General features: G+C 36.1%; 1 protein-coding gene across 1 annotated transcript in view; it reads right to left on the bottom strand.

Moving 5' to 3' along the window:
• VWA8 (von Willebrand factor A domain containing 8) overlaps window positions 1-20,240 on the bottom strand; it is a 322,462-nt gene that overhangs the window by 128,985 nt on the left and 173,237 nt on the right. Inside the window, exons 22-25 of the mRNA XM_082701350.1 lie at window positions 7,694-7,769; window positions 5,468-5,603; window positions 3,048-3,167; window positions 606-811 (exon numbers count right to left, since the gene is read on the bottom strand). Of these exons, the coding sequence (XP_082557476.1) occupies window positions 606-811; window positions 3,048-3,167; window positions 5,468-5,603; window positions 7,694-7,769 (538 nt within the window). The remainder of the gene's footprint in view (window positions 1-605; window positions 812-3,047; window positions 3,168-5,467; window positions 5,604-7,693; window positions 7,770-20,240) is intronic.

Raw genomic sequence — 20,240 nt, 5'->3', positions numbered from 1 at the left:
GGTCAGAGGTCATGAGTCATTAGGTTGTGACTTTCTGCTCAGAGTCTATTATTTATTACACAAGTAGAACTGACCTCAGTTTTTTTATTTTCTTTACCATGGTGGACTATACATTTTATTTGTCTACAAAGAACTGCATTTTCCAGTCCAGTTATTCTATCTTATAAAACCTTCTTGCAGTATTTACAGGCATATCATAAATACTGTTAGTTCCTAGTAAGTTTTCTATCTTCATGTCTTTTGTTTTCAAAATGGAAATACTTTTCGCTAGGATACCACATGCTTGTTGTATAAAGTTGAACAGTGGTAAAGTTTCATTGCATCTCACTCTCTTGTCCTCTCTCACCCCTCAAAAAACCCCACCAAATTTCCCAGCTCCTTGGTAATGGCCATGGCATAGAACCTTGCCTAAGTCAACTCAAAGGCTAAACGTCAACTGCTCATCAGTCTTCCAGATTTAAAATTTAGATTACAAACACTTCATATTTTATCTGAATCCGTACTATATCTTAGAAATGGAAAGACTTGGTATACATTAAGCAGTCTAAAAAAACACCAAGATTGATGGTTTTTTTTAAACCTTTCTGCACAGGCATATGCCATACCTGTAAATGTTTCACTATGTTGACAACTTCTCTGGTAGAATAAGGATAGTTAATAATCCCCTGGTCAGCTAAACTCCTCAGCTCTCCAAAGGCAGCCACAAGCTTCTGAAGGATGGGCTCAGGCACATTTGGTCCATATTGCCTGAGCATTTTGAGCTCTGAATGGGGTTTGGGATTATCAACTGCATGGCAGCTAAAAATATCACCTATAGGAGAAAAGAGATTCACATTCAGCATGCAAGTAATCCATTATAATGCCATAGGAAATACGGAATGACCATTTAAAGAGTCACTGGTTGTTCACCAAAGCACTTCCATTTTTAAATGTGTAAAACTGTACAGAAAGCCTGTCCAACAATAGGATGGTATAGAGAAGCAAGCAAATGACTGAAGCATGAGAAAAGGAAATGGAGTGACGTGTGGTTTATTCTTCACGGATTTTTCTGTTAAAAAATTATGTAATATCTGAATAAAATCCCACTGGGAGATACTCAAATAAAAAAGCCAAAAAAGGGAAGTCTCCCTATAGCTCTGCCAATCCCTCTCCCTCCCCTACAGGCACCCAGGATTAACAGTTCAGTGTATTTATTCTTCCACCCTTGCATTAGTCTTTGTAAAAATGCACACATACAAACTCATAGTTTTAGTGATTAATTTTTTTTTCATTGGAAAATACTCTTCATGTTGTTCTGAGACTGTGTTTTTAACTTTAACACACGTTGAATATTTTCAAATATTATATACATCTATCTCACACACATGTTTCTTTATGTACACCAAAAAGGGAGAGTTGGTATCATCACTCCATACACAATTTATATCTTATGCAGATTGCTAGAATACACTTTGGAAGTTTGTTTTGGAAAAGTAAGCCTTCAGAGAAAATGTCTAAACTAAAATTAAGAAAAAGGAATGTAGAAACACAAAATATTTCAACTGTAATTTAGGCAACTGAGATAATCCTAGAACAGCATAATCTATGCTCAAGAGAGATGGATTTCTCATTTAGAAGTTCATGTAATTTTACTGATTCACAATCCAAGAGACCAGGGGCCAAAGGAAGTTAAAGTAAATAGGTTTGCATTATTTAATATGTTCATTTCAGAAAGAACTTCCTAGTTCTTAAAAATCATTTAAATCATACAGGTACCTGGTTGGCCCAGCTGGTTAAGTGTCTGACTTTTTTTTTTTTTTAAAGACTATTTATTTATGGGGCACCTGGGTGCCTCAGTGGGTTAAGGCCTCTGCCTTTGGCTCAGGTCATGATCTCAGAATCCTGGGATTGAGCCCCGCATCGGGCTCTCCGCTCAGCAGAGAGCCTGCTTCCTCCTCTCTCTCTGCTGGCCTCTCTGACTACGTGTGACCTCTCTCTCTCTCTCTGTCAAATAAATAAAAAATATCTTTAAAAAGTTAAAAAAAAAAAGACTATTTATTTGTTTGACAGAAAGAGTGAAAGAGCACAGCAGGGGTAACAGCAGAGGGAGAGGGAGAAGCAGACTCCCCGCTGAGCAGGGAGCCCAATGCAGGTCTCAATCCTAGGATGCTGGGATCATGACCTGAGCAGCTGCTTAACTGAACGAGCCACCAGGCATCCTGAGTATCTTGCCTCGTTTTTGCTTTTTTTTTTTTTTTTAAATTAACATAAAGTGTATTATTTATTTCAGGGGTACAGGTCTGTCAATCATCAGGCTTACACAATTCACAGCACTCACCATAGCACATACCCTCCCCAATGTCCATCACCTAATCTCTTGACTTTTGATCTCAGCTCAGGTCATGATCTCAGGGATGGACATTTGGGTTCTTTCCATTGTTTGGCTATGTAAACAATGCTCTATCACCTATCTTTATACTTAAATCATTGCACGGGTAATTCTCTTGAATAAATTTGTTGATATGGAATTGCTAGATCAAGAATCCTACTAGGAGTCTGTGCCTGCTTCATACTGAGTATGAGAATTATTGTTATCCAGAATTCCTGCTATACAGAAGAGAAGTCCTTCTAAAAGGCTCCTGATGATGAAGCTTATCTCAGGACCATTCTGATCCATGCGAATCAGTCTTCTCAGAGCTGGTCTCAAACTCTCAGGGGGATGTGACAAAAACAAAAGACTACAAACCATTCCTTATTGTGTTTTATACTAAGAGGCCCTGAACAACAATGCATAATGTAGTTGTTTGAGAAAATAGGCTCTGGAATCAGAGAGACTTCAATATGAAGCCAAACTCCAATACCCTTACCTAAGTGATGCCAGAAAAAAAAGGATGCCTCTGAATATCCAATATTCTCCTTCTCTATAGTGGGGATAACAAATATTCTCACAAGGTAGTTGTGATGATGACACAGTACACAGCAGCATTCAGTGACAGCCACTTCAGCATTGTTACTAAGATTATTATTGTTATTAATATTTTTGTTATTGTTTTCATTATTGTTTTTACCTAAAGTACCGAAGAAATCATTGCCTAAGAAAGGGAATCCAGGTCTGTTGGCCAAGACAATCATTCTAAAGTCAGGATGAATCACAATAACATTTTCTCTTCCATTAGCATTAGCAGAATCTGAAAAACAGAATTTCTATTTAGTCTTCATTGATATTTGATAATTCTTAAGAATACCAAGTTATAGTCTTTAAAATAATGTAAGGAATCCTGCTGCTCCATCATAAAAAACTCTAAAAATCTGGTTGTCAAAATTTGGTTACAGGAAAAAAAAACTTTCTTGAGAACGTTTACTTAAGAACAGAATATTGATAAAACATATACTCAATTTTACAGGGACTTGTATTTTTATGTAAATTCAGTGTACATCTAAAAGGCAAACTTGTCCAAATATTATCTTGCAGTATTGAAACCTGACTTGTGATGCTATTATGCCTTTAAAAAAAAAAAAAAGAATCCATAACAAAGGATAATCCAAAGGACACTCAAAGGATGACCCAAACATCCTTTAGATTTCATGAGATCAGCAGCTGCATCACTTTGCCTGTTGTTATGCAATTAAGGAGTGACTTTAGATTACCTACCCTGAAACTTACCACAGAATAAAGGCCATAAGCACCTAGTCAGCTCACAATGTTGATTTATTTCCAATTAAAGGATTCTACTTCAGTTTTTAAAATAAGTAATTGCAAGTTCATGGAAGCTTCCTTTGTGTAAATGTCAAAAAGGTAGTAAAGAAGTTGAGTATTATGTTCTACTGGCTGATGTACATTTCAGATAGAACTGCTAGTCTAGACAATAATTTCAGTTGGTAAAAACTTTACTGTGGTTATTTTCAGGAGCACCTGTCATCTGGTTTTATTTAAATTCCAGCCTTAGGCTGGCCGTCTTTTAAAAAGGATAGCTGTGAAACACCTGTAATTTTATTTCCGATGAGTCTATAAGAACCTACACTTATCCTTTTTAATACAATCTTTCAAATATGCCATATATTCATATGCTAAATATAATTAATATCCTTAATGTTTGATCCCTGTTAATTTTAGTTGTGGTAAATAAAGGGTATGCCTCACAGGCAAAATTTAATTAGTTAACTAAAATAAAAATAATAATAAAAAATGAAAACTTGAAAAGGAAAGAAAATGGAAAACAAGGCCCTAGAAGTGAGGCTTTAAGAAACCATGTTTAGAAGGCCTTAGGGGATCTTGTGTTTAAAATACTGTATACAATTAAATTGGGAGTTTAAAAATTAGGATGACTCCTTTTCTTCTAGATTACTCTTCTAAAATGTATTAGAAAATGTAGACAGTCATCAAGAGATAATCATTCTTTAACTACAGTTTTGTTTCAGCAGTTCTTGTTTTCCAGTCACTATCCTCAAAATGTATCTAAAAAGGGCAGGCAGAATTTTAATCCTGAGAGACTGAATGATCTAAGAGGTAGCATTCAGGCTATCTAGCTCAAATTCTCATTTTTTGTATAAATTCACTGTGAAGCTGGCATGTTGGAATATTTTTATTATTTACTTATGCTTATATTATTTATGTTTTATGCTAATTTCCTAGGCTTTGAAATTGCCATCTTCCAATGATAATGTTGAAGAACCCCTCTCGTGATGTACCTGTGTATTTCTAATGGGTTTTCTTTATATATTCTCTTTGACTATTGAAGATTTTAGTTATTTGTCTCAATTTTTTATGGTTACCCTGCTATTGGCTATATATATTTTCAATGGCTAGTTACAGATGTTCAAGTCTTTTCATCACACAAAAGCATTAAATTAGAAACTAGAAAATATTCTCATGTCACATCAGACAATTTGTCTTTAGGTTAAACAGACTGATGAGACTCATGGATCTACAGTTTTCCTAACAACAAGTAAAAAAAAGTAAATAAATAAATAAAAGAAAGAAGATAGTCCAAAGTGAGGATGGGGTGTGTGTGTGTATGTGCAAGTGCATGTGTGTGTGTATATACATTTTATATGGATTCACCCATATAAAATCCTTGGTAATTTTTTCTAATTGAGTAATAATAAAATTAATTTTAATATTATAAGTCATAGAAACATGCTAGAGCTTTTAAAAAATCCAGATAACAACAAAAGAAAATAAATTGCACACAATAATGGAAAAATAAGTATAAAAGGATTATAGTTGGTATTCTCAGAGTAGAAAAATATAAAGCCGATTTATCTTAAAACTACTATGAAAATTTTCAAAGGTGTACTCCAGCAATAAAAATGTCAAACAGACAAAGATAGATTCCCATGTACTGACTTTTATAAATGACTGTCAATACAGACAACTTCAGTTCTAATGACCTTATGCTTGTTACTTGCAGATAAGTGGCCAGCTAAGTGTGCGATTTGATACCAAAGACATGAACTTTGCATGTAATAAAAGCTTTCTTATACTCACTTGCAACAATGCGTCTTCCATCTGCTAGAATCATCTCTCCATTTTCCACTAGAGTTTTTAAAATACAGGTGACATTTGTTGGGGCTTTGTCGGCCTCATCGACTACCAGAACATGACCCAACTTTACTGCTTTAACCTTTAACGACAGGACATTTATCATAAACAAACAAAATGAAACAAATGTTTAAACATTTTTATCACTCATTGGTTTGGGTTTATAATAGTAGCTAGTTTTATTTAAGTTAGGGATGTACTACCACAAAAAAAATTGTGTAGCAGAGCTGGAAACAAAATTTATGAATCTCCACCAAAAGCTTCACCTTGTTACTAAACTGTTAACTCTGCGGTAATCACTTTAGTTCCCTTTAGCACCATAATTATTCCTACGTTGGTGATGTCCGCACTTTACACCCAGAGTAGGGGAGATTTAAAATAAGTATAACAAATACAGAAATTAAAGTGCCTTGGGAGTTAAGAAGACCGAGACATCATAATCAAGAGTGGATTATCAAAATGCATTTGTTAGGGCTCTAAAAGAGTGTAGGATTTTAATAGAGCAGAACGGATGGTGAGGTGGGCATTCAAAATAAAAGGGAATCAATGGTGAAACTCAAGAAATCCTGGGAATACTTAGGGAAAAGTGAGTATGAGTAGTCTATCTTCGCTGAGGCAGAAATTAAATGTGAGAAAAGAGAGAACAGGGTCTGAAAGGGTAGGTCAGGTCTCTGCTACTAAAAACTTGATTGCCAGACTGAGAAATACGTACTTTATCTCATAAAATAATAAATTCATAAAGACTTATGTGTTCAGGCATGATAGAAATGAAGCTTGGAGCTACACTTTAAGATGTTCTATCTGGCAGCAATATGCAAATGGACTAAAAGGGGATTACTCTAATAATTTGGTAGAAAAGTGGTTTGAGGGACCTGATTTTAGAAAAGGCATGGAAATGTGGAAATCAAAAGCATTAAACTGATCTGAGAGTTTTTTGGAGGTATATGCTATAGTCTTGGCAACTGATTAGATGAGAAGTAGGGAAAGGAAAAAGAGGAAGGAGCTCTAGGTCTTAGGAGTCTGATTAATGGTGACGCTATGAAGAGAAAGAAGGTAGGAAGGGGGAAGGTTCAATGAATTTATTTATTTATTTATTAAAGATTTTTTATTTATTTGTTAGAGAGAGAGAGAGCGAGCGCAAGCACAGGCAGACAGAGTGGCAGGCTAGAGGCAGAGGGAGAAGCAGGCTCCCCGCCGAGCAAGGGGCCCGATGTGGGACTCGATCCCAGGACGCTGGGATCATGACCCGAGCTGAAGGCAGCTGCCCAACCAACTGAGCCACCCAGGCATCCCTGTTCAATGAATTTAAATGTAAACCTAAAGCTTATTTTTTTAATAGTAAGAAATTTCTCATAACATAAAATAAACCATACAATAAAATTTTCTCATTATATAGTTTTGGCAAATAATTTTAAGGAAATACAGATTGAGAAATAGTTGATTCCCTCTACCACAAATATTTTATTCATATTCTAAAAAAAAAAGTTGGTAAGGGTTTTTCTTTCTAATTTTAGGGCAAAAGTAAACCAAATTTAAAAAGAGAGAGAAAATAAATAACTTTCTAACAATAATCCAACTTCAGCCTTCACATCTCTGTTCAGGGAAATTCAGGCCCAACCTGGGGGAATTCAGGAAGGAGATTCTAAAGACTTCAAGCACTTCGAAAACCTCTGACCACAGAGGTTCTCATGTTGGTGTATTTGTGCCTTTGATACAAAGGCACACAGAGGGACACACCTGGAAGGCCAGCATTTCTTTGGGTCTTATGTGAGAAAGTGAGGAACTGGTCTTTCCAGCTACCCAAAACATGGGGCTAATATTTTATTGATTAAAATCTTAAAAAAAATTCTAGAAGTGTTATCTAATTTCAAACTCTACATATTTGAAAAGAGCAAATTAAAAAAAAAATTCTGGAATGATAAAGAAATCATTAGAGGATTCCTTTCATTCCCTATATCACTCCAAAGAGGGAACAGAATAAGAAAACATTTTATTTTCTCAATTATCTGTATTTAAATGTCCACTCCCCAAGTGACATATGAATGTTTTCCTGTTAAGACTGAAATCTATCAAAATACAGGGGAAATTCACAAATCACCCTCTCAAAGGCTGAAATACAACTACCATTCAAAAAAATATAGTCGAGAATATTCATAAAGTTGGATTACTAACCAAAGGTGAATCTTCATACACAATTAGTCCATCTTTAACAGAAGGCTGAAGAGTAAGAGTTTGTACTGTGGTGTCCCTAAAGTTAAAACAAAACATTTTATAGTTAGTAAGAAAATATACTGACATGAGTAAAAATATAGCACAGGAGGACTTCTTTTTAAGTTTTTGTTCACCATCCTACTTTTCTCAAAATGAATAATAAAAAATGCAATCCCATTCAGCAACACTATTTTGTAGGTGTGAATATAAATTACAAGTGTTTAGGAATCCATTCAGGTTTTACAGATTACTCAGGTTCTTTACTTCTCTTTTTCCTTCTAGGAATTTCCCTTGTGACCATTTCACTCCTCAAAATTACCTTCTGAGGGTGAAGAGGAGAGGTTAAAAAGATATATTTGCATTAAAGAAACAGAGAATCTTGATATATTTGCATTAAAGAAACAGAGAATCTTGCATTAAAGAAAAAATATTTATATTATTTGAAAAGAATTTTTATGGCGGGTTTGGTGATGACTGGTGAGCTCATGTGGCCAATTAAAAGCAATTCTGTGAATTACACATTCTGGCCCAAACTGCCATCATTGTGTGCAAAAGCCAGACTGTCTCACCTCAATCCCAGAACCATAGATTTTTGAACATTTCTCCTAGGATTAAAGCAATCCTTTTCATTTTCTTAAATCTCTTTGCTAGTATGAACCAGACCTTCCTTAGATCAGGATATTTGAATTATTAATAGTGAGCTATGACTTCCTCACATGATGAGATATGAAGTTCATATCACCTAATAATATTTTTTCCAAAAATATGTACATAAACTACAGGTAATAGGAAGTCCTATACATGTTCAAGGGGACCAATTTTCTATCTTCATCTTCTACATATACTCTTAAAAATAAAAAATCCTACAGCCATCTTGATCATGTCACATGGAGAATTAAATTACTTTAAAAATGTGAATAGCATCTTTCTTTATAAGAATTCAAAGTCATCTTTTCAAACTACCCTACCACTTATTCAAGTAATGAATGGAGTTACAGTTGTGTTCTTTTGAGTACCTACTATGTGTGAGACTTGGGTTGTAAACCTCAGGCCTTAGAGGTATAATGTGCTTCTGAAATTTCTCCCCAAATGCTACCATTTATCACATGTGTATCTCTTAAAAAAAACAATAAATACCATACAACACTCACAAATAAAGCAAACTTGAGACATCATTCTAGCGAGTTTTTGATTTAGCAAGACAAATTTAATCAAAATTGGTCAACTACCTTGAGAAGCAGTTGTGGGGTACTGGAAAGATGATTTTGGAGTCTGACCAATCAGGGTTGAAATTCTAGTTCTTGTTATTTATTAGCCATCTGATCTCGGTTAGTAATACAACCCCCACCAGGAGGCTTGATGATGGAACACTGGGAAAGTCGCTGGCACAGCGTATGGAGGACAAAAAGAGTCTATGTACATGTCAGCTTTGGCAATTTGTTAATCTCATTCTTGCTTTTGTTGTGACTGAAAGTTCTTGCCTGTCTAACTTCCACCTATCTTCAGGTTTTAGCATAGTTGGTTCTAGGCAATCCTCTCCTTGACCCTTTTGAGACAGGTTAGGTGACCCTACTCTATGTCCCCTTTGAGCGCTGGATCTCCCTTATTCCACTAACACACTGTATTGTAATTACTTATTTTAATATCTTTCTACACAGACTCTAAGATTTAAGACTGTGGACCACATCTATCTGTCCCTCCTCCTGTTCCTAGCATCTAATGGATGTCTGGCTCACAGGATGTATTTAGTAAATATTCGTTGAATAAATGAATGCATGAACAAAATGACAAAAATGCTAAAAGTTAAAAATCGACACTGTAGCTTATAATACAATATACAGAATGTGGATTTCCAAATTTATTGGATCATGGAACTCCCTCCCCTTTTTAACAAAGAATCTTGAATATAGAGCTTACTTTAGTAAATGTTGGATTAGATTAAGACTTACTCACCTAGATGTTAGGAATCTTTATTTATAATATTTTATTAATATTATAACAAAATATAACAATATATTAATATAGAATATTTTATTATATATTTGATATATATTATATATATTTTATTAATTTATAAGTACACATTAGAAAGTACAGTCATATCAAGACGGACACTTGGGGTTGACTAGTCAAGGGATTACTGGGAATACGGTTTATGTCCATCATGGACTCCAACTGAGTTGAATTTAGATTTATTAAATTACTAAATTATGAGTAACTCTGAGTAACTCCTCCACTAGAGTCCTCATTTACCAGGGCCTGAGCAGGTATATTGGCAACACAATTATCGGCATTTACAATTTCTAGACTTCCAGCTTCTTTGTGCCTAGCTTGAAAGGCTTCTCCCTCGAATTTGACTAACTGGCGACTGGCTTCTTCAGTGAATTCCCTGGAGATCTGGCCTATTGCCCTTCTTGACCTCTATTCCAAGCTCCCATTCTCAAGATTCTGGATCCTATGGGTCTGATGCCTGTCCGGTGATCTACTGCTTCCTATAGCCCAAGCACTATACTTTACAAAGAAATCCATGTTTTTCTTTCATATTGGCTAAAAATAAAATTAAAATGTGTTTGAAATAAATCCTTGAAGATGTTAAGAAAAGTGAAAGCATATTGTGACACTTTCTTGGTACTTATCAACTTTTAGTAGGAATAATATATATTGTAATGATAACTAGTCATACACTCATTTTCCGTATTCCTGGGTCTTATAAGTCTCCTGTAGGACATACTTTATGCTATCTTCTACTAAAAAGTTAATTTTTAGAGTTTTAAACAAATAAGAACACAGTTTAACTAATTTCACTGTTAATATTCTAGCAATACAGAAGGGGGGGTGAGGACGAGAAAGAGATGTGTTCACACAGATTTTTATAGCAATATAATGAATTTCTCACCTCATTCGTCACATATTTAATGGGCAACAACATGACACCTTCCAGCACCAAAATAGAAAAAGGAACTCTTATATCATTGTCAGTGGGAAGGAAATTCAAGCTGAATACCAATTTAAAAAAGGCAAATATAATTGTTCTCTAACACTTGAATTCAGATAGGATACAACTTGCCAAATTAGATTTATCAAAAAACTTCTGTGCTAGAAATAAAAACCATAGTTTGATGGAACATGCACAAATCAGATGATTTCCAAAAGGGACTACAAATGAGAATGAATACAAATGGAAAACATTGCTTTTAGTGGAACACTCTGTGAGAAAGAGGAATTTAAAGGAAAAAGAGTAGTTTTGTTCTATTCTTTTTATTGATCCTCCATCCTATACATCAAAGGAAAAGCGAAGGTTAGTAAAATATGTCAAATAATATGCAATTAGAAAAAATGTTCAGCTTATATGACAGTAAGTTTCACTAGTTACATAAGAGTGGAAAATACCCTACTATCTACTCTAGAGTACTAATACAACAAGAAAAAAGCTTGTTTTTTCAAGGTACCTTACAATATTATAAAGTTCAACTTAGTTAAGTGATAAGGTAATCATTACTGTCACAAGTAGCATATGAACGGATTCTTAAAGTCAATATAATAATTCCTTTGCAGAAACATTGACTAAAATCATTGCTCTGTATATAGGAACATCTTGGATCAAAGATTTTAGTTCTCCATACAAATAGGCAATAGACCTAAGAAAATATTTTATTTGCTACAATTTTAATTCTATTACGATTTTTTCCTCTCAAGAACAGCTTTGAAGTAAAAGCTCATAAAAGTTTAAATGATTTCAACAATATTGGGGAGAAGGAAATTTAAAATACACCTAAATCACATTTCCTTAGCCTAAGGTTTAATTGAAAGATGGTTTTCCAGTATATAACTGCTATCTGTAATACTGAATTAATTAGACTGTTCAGCTAATTGCTGACATAAATGTTCTCACTTCTCCCTATCCTGCAGACCAAAGCTGTCTATCAATTAAGGCCTGTGTAGATAAAGGGGCTACTCAAAGAAATATGGTGCTAAACTCTAGTCTTTTAACTCTTTATTTAAGAGTTTTAAAAAAAATTAGAGTTATTAATGTTTCGATAGAAATTTAATTTTATTCCTGATGCAATGGAAGTAATTATATAAAGACCAGGTTTTTGTCAAAATAAGGAAAAAGAAAATTAGCTTCTGGAGAGCAAGCCCAATCTGTTCTTGGAATGTTGCTTGTAAAGGTACATTAAGCTAATACCTTCTAATTAACAGAGGAGCAAGTGATCTCAAAATAGTGACGTTTATTTTGAAAACAGTATTTTAGTAAATTACGTTTAAATTGGTTATGGTCAGCTTTCTTTTAGGAAAACAACAGTAGTTAAACATAGGACTGAAGGAAGAAAGAAGACACCTGAGAGTTTCAAACAGCTAATAAAAATTATCTCTAATTTCATAGTTCATTAAATAAAATTGGCTATAGGAACAGACTGCTTGCTAATATAAGTCAAACATGAGAAAGGAAAGAGAGAATATGGCACACAGGAGGCACTTAACAAATATGTGTTGAATATTTTTAAAAGAGGGATGATCATGAAAATAGAAATAAAGAGTAATTTTTGCCAAAAATAGATAAGCATAACATCACTGATTGAAAAGTAAATGATGCTGAAAGATATTTTCAAGTGAAAAAGAGTTCCTGGCATCATCAAGAATATCACTTCCACAGGCTTATTTTAAATAATCAATGAAATAAAGGTAAGGGACACAAATAGTAATTTTCACCAATAAAACAGAGAGTGGTATTTAGACATAGCTAATGGCAACAAATTTAAGATTTAAACAATGTTTACAAACATTCTGGGCTCTCCTGAATAGCAACACACCATTTCCTACCCTTGCCTATAAAAGGCAAAAACATTTTGTCATGTTAAGAAACTTCCCAAGGCCCTCATACAGAAATAGCCACTAATACAGCAATCCAGCATACAATACAAAAAAAAAAAAAAAAAAAAAAAAAAAAAGACACAAATTAGCTGTGATTACTGTGATTACCAGCACTGGCCTAAATCTGAGTCTTCCAACGTTGGTCAATCACTTAATCTCTCAAAGCCCAGGATTACTCATTTCTACAAAGGGAATTAAAACAGAATATATGAGGAATGTAGTAGAGTAGAAAGCAAGGAAGCTCAAAATGGAGAGAGAAATAGTATTATTGTTTGTGCTTTGAATGCTTTGAGGGAAAAGTCTTTTTAATAAGATAAGCAAAATATTATTTCTGCCAAAGTGACTGAAAAGACTCCAGCTCTTAAAATAGCTGTTTGGGAGGACAAACAGTTTATTTAGTAGTCAATCACTCATCACTAATGTGTCCAGATGCAAAAAATCCTAACAAACCATAAAAGAAAGGAAGACATTAGGGGGATAATATTTATGGAAGGAAGTCCACTGTGATGCAACACTTCACCCTTCAGGGGTAGGTTCTCACTGCGAACAGCAGGTAGAAAACAGCCACAGCAAAGCAGTCATCCAATGGAAGCTAAACATTTCAAAATATGCCTCATTTTCAAAATCTGCTTCCCTCCTCACATCTCCTAGCACTATATTAACACTTCTTTAAAAAGAAATTCCTCCAATACGCAAAGCTATGCTGATAATCAAATCTTTTAACTAAATCTGAAAGTTCTGAGCTGTCCAGCCTTTAAAAATAAATCAACTAAAATGATAAACTTAAAGACTGGATCTTGTCTCTTCTCTGAAAACTAGCTCCCCGACTTGGTCAATTTAAGGAACTCAACATGATCTAATTTCTTTGTGGGAACTTCATTTCCCCTTTTCCAGCAAAAAAAGAAAAATGGTTATAGCGGTCCCTTATTTCCCTTTCCCCCTGACATTAAACAATGCATTTACTAATGTTTTTAAAAAAGAATAGAAGAACAAAATGCAGATTCAGCTGCAAAGCTGAGTGAGTGGGCAAAAATACACACACAGATAAAAATGTGTAAGGCTGGGGAACACAGTGTCCACTGGGTAAATCTTTATCAGAAAATATAGTAATGAGTAATTTATATTTTTTAAAAGCCTCAGTAATTGGGTAATAACATAAAAGTGTGATAGAGCCAAAATTTAATAAGTGCATACCCTTCTATATCCGGATATTACTGAATCCTTCCCTCAGTAAGTATGTACTGAACATTTACTAACGGGCATCACTGTAGATATTGGAGAAGTATCTGTGAACAAAACAGGTAGAAATTCCTTCCCCCGATGAGCTTAAATTCATAATATATTTAAGTGAACTTAAGTCGCCACACTAATAAGGTGCCATCTTTGGTACGGTATGAACTAGACCTTGCGTGAGATTAAATATCAGATGATCTTTTACCAGATATTTTATCATTTACCAGATATTTTCTCATTTTATTCAAAATGAAAATGAAATACCTATTTTATTTATTTATTTATTTATTTATTTATTTACTTATTTAACACAGAGAGAGAAACAGTGAGAGAGGAAACACAAGCAGGGAAGCAGCAGAGTAAAAGGGAGAAGCAGGCTTCCTGCCAAGCAGGGAACCAAATGCAGGGCTCGATCCCAGGACCCTGGGATCATAACCTGAGCCAAAGGCAGACGCTTAATGACTGAGCCACCCAGGCGCCCTGAAATACCTATATATGATCTCTTAAGACAAATGAGAAACAGCCTGCTGCTTCTGAAGGCCATCAGAAGACTTATGTCTGCCAGCCCTCCATGATGCTGGCTCAGCACGTGTCTTCTGGTTAATAATCCGGAATACATTTTCCATGAAATACTGATTGCCTAAAACTCGCTACATAAGTTGCATTTTGTATATGTCATAATATTATTCGGTATACTATAATCTTGAGTTATCCTCATTTTTGACTGTTCATCAACTTAAAAAACTCACAATGCTCAGTGTTAAATTTATCACACTTCAAGTACTCAGGTCAAGTAGAAAAATAGGATGTAAATAAGCATTGTAGCTGGAGAACTCTTAAAGGAAATCCATGTTTAAGTTTTCTGTAATATACCTACTAATTTATTAAGCTTTTATCAGAGCTTTTTCTTAAAGGAAAATGCTACTGCATCATAAGAAAAACAAGCTATATCACATTTATTTATTTATTTATTTATAAGCTATTTGCTTTTTTTTTTAAATTATGTTCAATTAGCCCACATATAGTACATCATTAGTTTTTGATGTACTGTGTGGAGATGAGCACTGGGTGTTATAAGCTATATTGCTTTTAGAAGCAAAAGTTGAAGAGTTCATTTCAGCCTCAGCCATTTTCCAGTGCCATTTTATTTTATTTATTTTTTATTATTATGTTCAGCAAGCCTACTTATAGTACTTACTTTATTTTTTAAAGATTTTATTTATTTATTTGAGAGAGAGAGAGGGTGCACATGTACAAGTGGGGGGAGAGGCAGAGGGAGAAGCAGACTTCCAGCTGAGCAGGGAGCCTGATGCAGCGCTCGATCCCAGGACCCTGAGGTCATGACCTCAGCCCAAGATAGAGGCTTAAATCACTGAGCCACCCAGGCACTCCCATTTTATTATTATTTTTTAAAGATTTACTTATTGACTATTTGAGAGGGGGGGGGAGAGAGAGGGTACAAGTGGGAGGGGTAGAGGGAGAAGGAGAATCCCAAGCCGACTCCATGCTGAGTGTGGAGCTCAACACGAGGCTGCATGTCATGACCTGAGATCATGACCTGAGCCAAAACCCAGAGTCAGATACTTAATGGACCGTACCCTCCAGGAGCGCCTCTAGTGTCATTTTAATGGCACAGAAGGAACACATACCTCCAAGGACTTAGAGGTCAGAGGATGGGAGCAGAGCTCTAAGTACATTTCTTTGTCATCTTAAGTTTTATCTTAAAATTTGATGGGGATTTTTTTTTAAAAGATTTTATTTATTTATTTGAGAGAGAGACAGTGAGAGAGAACATGAGCGAGGAGGTCAGAGGGAGAAGCAGACTCCCCATGGAGCTGGGAGCCCGATGTGGGACTCGATCCCGGGACTCCAGGATCATGACCTGAGCCGAAGGCAGTCGTCCAACCAACTGAGCCACCCAGGCGCCCTTTGATGGGGATTTTGAAGGCTATTCCATAACATACCCAGTTGTTTCAATACAAAGACAGTTCAGTCACCATGAGAGAAGTGGCCATGAGAAGTTGAGCCAATACCTGTAGGAAACTGGGCTGAGCTGAAGAGAGCTGGCACAGCAGAGCCAGGCCAGCCTCTAGCCACCTTTGCTCTCCCATTTGCTATCTTATTTCTTGAGTCCAAATTAAGTAAATGAGAGGTTATAAGTGGCCATCATGTTTCCACTGCTTTATGAACTCTTCAGGCTAATCACCATGGAGGGCCTCCAGAATGATACTGCAAAGGCCGTCACAGCGCTCTCTGACTTGTGCTGGTGGGCCTTCCATTAGCTCCAAGCAGCCTGTGTCCCGTTGGGACTTGAAAAGTTCTCTCACCTGTTGGGCGATCTCTTCTACTCTTAAAGGATGAACAGGAGGCTGTGGTTCATTTGTCCTGTTCTCTCATTTGAGTTTAGGGATTATTGGTGTTTATTTATGGTTGTTAGTCAGGAGAGATCTAGAACCATACCAAAAAAGGAAAAGAGTACTGAAAGTAAAGAATACTAAGGTGAAACTTACAAAAATAAAAGGGTTGTTTATAAGAGGCAAAAGATTAGACAGGCTACTCCATCAGTGCTACTCAAATGTCAGCTTCTCAGTGAGGCCTTCCCTGGTCAGCTTATTAAAAACTATAAGCCCTCGTCCAGCTCCCTCCTCTGCTTTATTTTTCCCCACAGCACTTTCTACCTGATACACTATGCATTTTAATTATCTTGTTCTCACTCTCTCCATGCCTCTCTCTTTCACGAGCAACTAGAATGTAAACATAAAGGCTGGGGTTCTTAACTCTTTTGTTCCTGACATAATCACTCAAGCTAGAGAAGTGACCAGGATATAACAGGTGTTCCATAATGTTTGTTGCCTTCCACTCAACTATTTCAGTCACACATTCTAAGGCTGTAATGAATTATTCGGAGTTTCTTAAGCACTGTGCAAATTGTGTATATTTTTTCTGATAAGTTTCTCTTTGCTTTTTCTCACTTTGCCTGGCAAACTATTCAGGCCATCCCTTAAAGGTTCAGCTCAAATGTTGTCTCCTCTTTGAAGCATTACTTGTTTCTCACTTCTATCCTCCTGGTTGAAATAACTGATAGAAAGTACTTTACACTGAAGAACTTTTTAGTTGCTAATATGCCTTTCCTAGACTGTGAGGACCAAGCATACCATCTATACACAGGGGGTATCATCTATATATTTAGTGCCTGCCACCGTGCCTCATACCTTCTAGGCATGCAATAAATGTTTGTTCAAAGAATGAATGAATGCATGAGTATATTAAACAAGTATGATCTACTACCAACACGGAAGGCAGATTATTAGCTATGATGGATTCTAAAAGATCAGAGATGCTGTTCTCAAGAAGCACACAGGACAGAGAGGTATAAAACAAATATAATTCATGTCAGAGTGTGAGAAAGGCAACAACAGAAATTAAAACAAAGTTCAGTGGGAACAGAGGAAAAGGCAATTAATTTTGACTAAAGAGAACAGAGTCTTTTTTTTTCTTTTTTTAAAGATTTGTATTTATTTATTTGACAGAGACACAGCAAGAGAAGAAATAAAAGCAGGGGGAGTGGGAGAGGGAGAAGCAGGCTTCCCACTGAGCAGGGAGCCCAATGCAGGGCTCACTCCCAGGACCCTGGGGATCATGACCTGAGCCAAAGGCAGATGCTTAATGACTAAGTCACCCAGGTGCCCTGAGAACAGTCTTGATGATTAAATATTATTTTAACTGGCAAGTATAGGGAGAAAATGCTTCCAGGCAGAGAACAGACAAACGTTCAATGATAGAAGTTCAATGATACAAGAGAAATTTGGGGGAACACTGTCTAGAATATACTTGCAGGGAGGGGAGTAGAGCTGGCCAGGTGAGATGAGCTAGAGTGTTCAGTTTTCTTAAATGTCATGCTCAAGGTTTGATTTTCATCTCATGGAAATGAAGCACCAATCACCTGTTGATTTCAGAGAGAGGACTCTAACCGGATAGCTCAAAGATGGATGGGAAGGAGGAGACATTGCATTTATTCATTTGTTTAACAAATATTTATCAAACATCCACCACGTTGTCCAGACATCATGCTTGAAGGAGGCAGTTCAAAGACACATCCTTGCCCTTAGGGAGACCTCTATGATCAGCAGAGGAGACAGAGGTGGCAACATGGAAATGTGATAATAAATGACATGCACAATAGCAAAGACTGTTCTAGGTCAGTGGCTCTAAATATACTATCAGTGAAAGTTTTTTCTGATAAGATACATTCTAAAATATATAAAAACAAAAAACTTGTTCTCATTAAAAATTAAAGGATATTGCACAGCAAAGGAAACAGTTAACAAAACCAAAAGACAATTGACAGAATGGGAAAAGATATTTGTAAAGGATATATCAGATAAAGGGCTAGTATCCAAAATCTATAAAGAGCTTATCAAACTCAACACCCAAAGGACAAATAATCCAATCAAGAAATGGTCAGAGGACATGAACAGACATTTCTGCAAAGTCATCCAGATGGCCAAGAGACACATGTAAAAGTGCTCCACATCACTCAGCATCAGGGAAATACAAATTAAAACCACAGTGAGATACCACCTCACATCAGTCAGAATGGCTAAAATTAACAAATCAGGAAATGACGGATGCTGGCAAGGATGCAGAGAAAGGGGAACCCTCCTACACTGTTGGTGGGAACGCAAGCTGGTGCAACCACTCTGGAAAACAGCATGGAGGTTCCTCAAAAAGTTGAAAATAGAGTACCCTATGACCCAGCAATTACACTACTGGGTATTTACCCTAAAGATACAAATGTAGTGATCTGAAGGGGCACCTGTACCCAAATGTTTATAGCAGTAATGTCCACAATAGCCAAACTATGGAAAGAACCTAGATGTCCATCAACAGATGAATGGATAAAGAAGATGTGGTATATATATATATACAATAGAATACTATGCAGCCATCAAAAGAAATGAAATCTTGCCATTTGCAACGACGTGGATGGAACTAGGGGGTACAATACTTAGCGAAATAAGACATTCAGAGAAAGACAACTATCATATGATCTCCCTGATATGAGGAAGTAGAGATGCAATGTGGGGAGTCTGGGGAGTAGGAAAAGAATAAATGAAACAAGATGGGATTGGGAGGGAGACAAACCATAAGAGACTCTTAATCTCAAAAAACAAACTGAGGGTTGCTGGGGGGAGGTGGGTAGGGAGAGGGTGGTTGGGTTATGGACATTGGGGAGGTTATGTGCTATGCTGAGCACTGTGAAGTGTGTAAACCTGGCAATTCACAGACCAGTACCCCTGGGGCTAATAATACATTATATGTCAATAAAAAATATATTAATAAAAAAATTAAAGAAGGATATTTTCCAGAAGAACAGATGACTGAAATACTTTAGTATTTGTGTGATATAAAGGTCTAGTCCTAAATTCAGTTTGTTTTGAGACCCATTAATGACTACTGTAGCTGAAAAAGCACTCACAAAGACATGGAGATCTGAATAGAAGGGCAACATTGACTGTACTCCCTATTGCACAACATGCATCTTTCATTCTCATTTATCAGACATATAAACTATTTAGTTACTCAAGCTTGGGAATTTCCATCTCTCCTGATGTCTATCAATGGTTCTGCAAACTAATCAATGTCACATTTTATATTTTGAACAAATGAGTTCAAAACTCATGGCAACTCTTCATTTGTAAGATTTTTAAACATATCAGGAAATTGTATTTCAAATTGTTTTAGTGTATAGATGAGACACTTGGGGAATATATGATCTATTTCTATATTTTCCACCTTCTGATACCACATGTGTGGGCTTTCCATACCCAACAATTCTCTAATTCTCTGCAGAAACCAACTGGGTGTCTACAGGGTAATTCAATTCTTCCACTAACTATGGGGTTAGCACAGACCCCACTGGTCTGGTGCTCAGTATTGTGAGACTGCCCCCACTTCAGACACCAATGGCAAGTCCCAGGCCTTCTACACTTTGTACAGAACAGCTCTAAATCAGGGGTTTCCAGGACCCACTTTTCAGGTTCTACAATTTGCTAGAATAGCTCACAGAACTTAGGAAGTCACTGTACTTACTACTCCTGATTTATTACAAAGGATACAACTTAGGAATAGACAAATGGAAGAGAGATATAAGGCAAGTTAAGGAAAGAAAGGGGAATGTGCATAGAGGTTTCACGCTCTCTTTAGGCATACCATCTTCCCCAATATGTCAGTGTGTTCACTAACCCAGAAGCTTGCCAAACTCCACTGCTCAGGATTTTTATAGGGGTCCCATTAAGTAGACATGATTGATTAAATCGTTGGCCATAGGTAATGAACTTAATCTGCAGTGCCCTTCTTCTCCTCTCCCAGAGGTAGGAGGGTGGAACTGAAAGTTCCAACC

This window comes from Mustela nivalis (assembly GCF_964662115.1).
Source record: "Mustela nivalis genome assembly, chromosome: 15".
Classification (NCBI taxonomy): Eukaryota; Metazoa; Chordata; class Mammalia; order Carnivora; family Mustelidae; genus Mustela; species Mustela nivalis.
The sequence above is the reverse complement of the archived record's forward strand: the minus strand, read 5'-3'. Positions and strand labels throughout refer to the sequence as shown.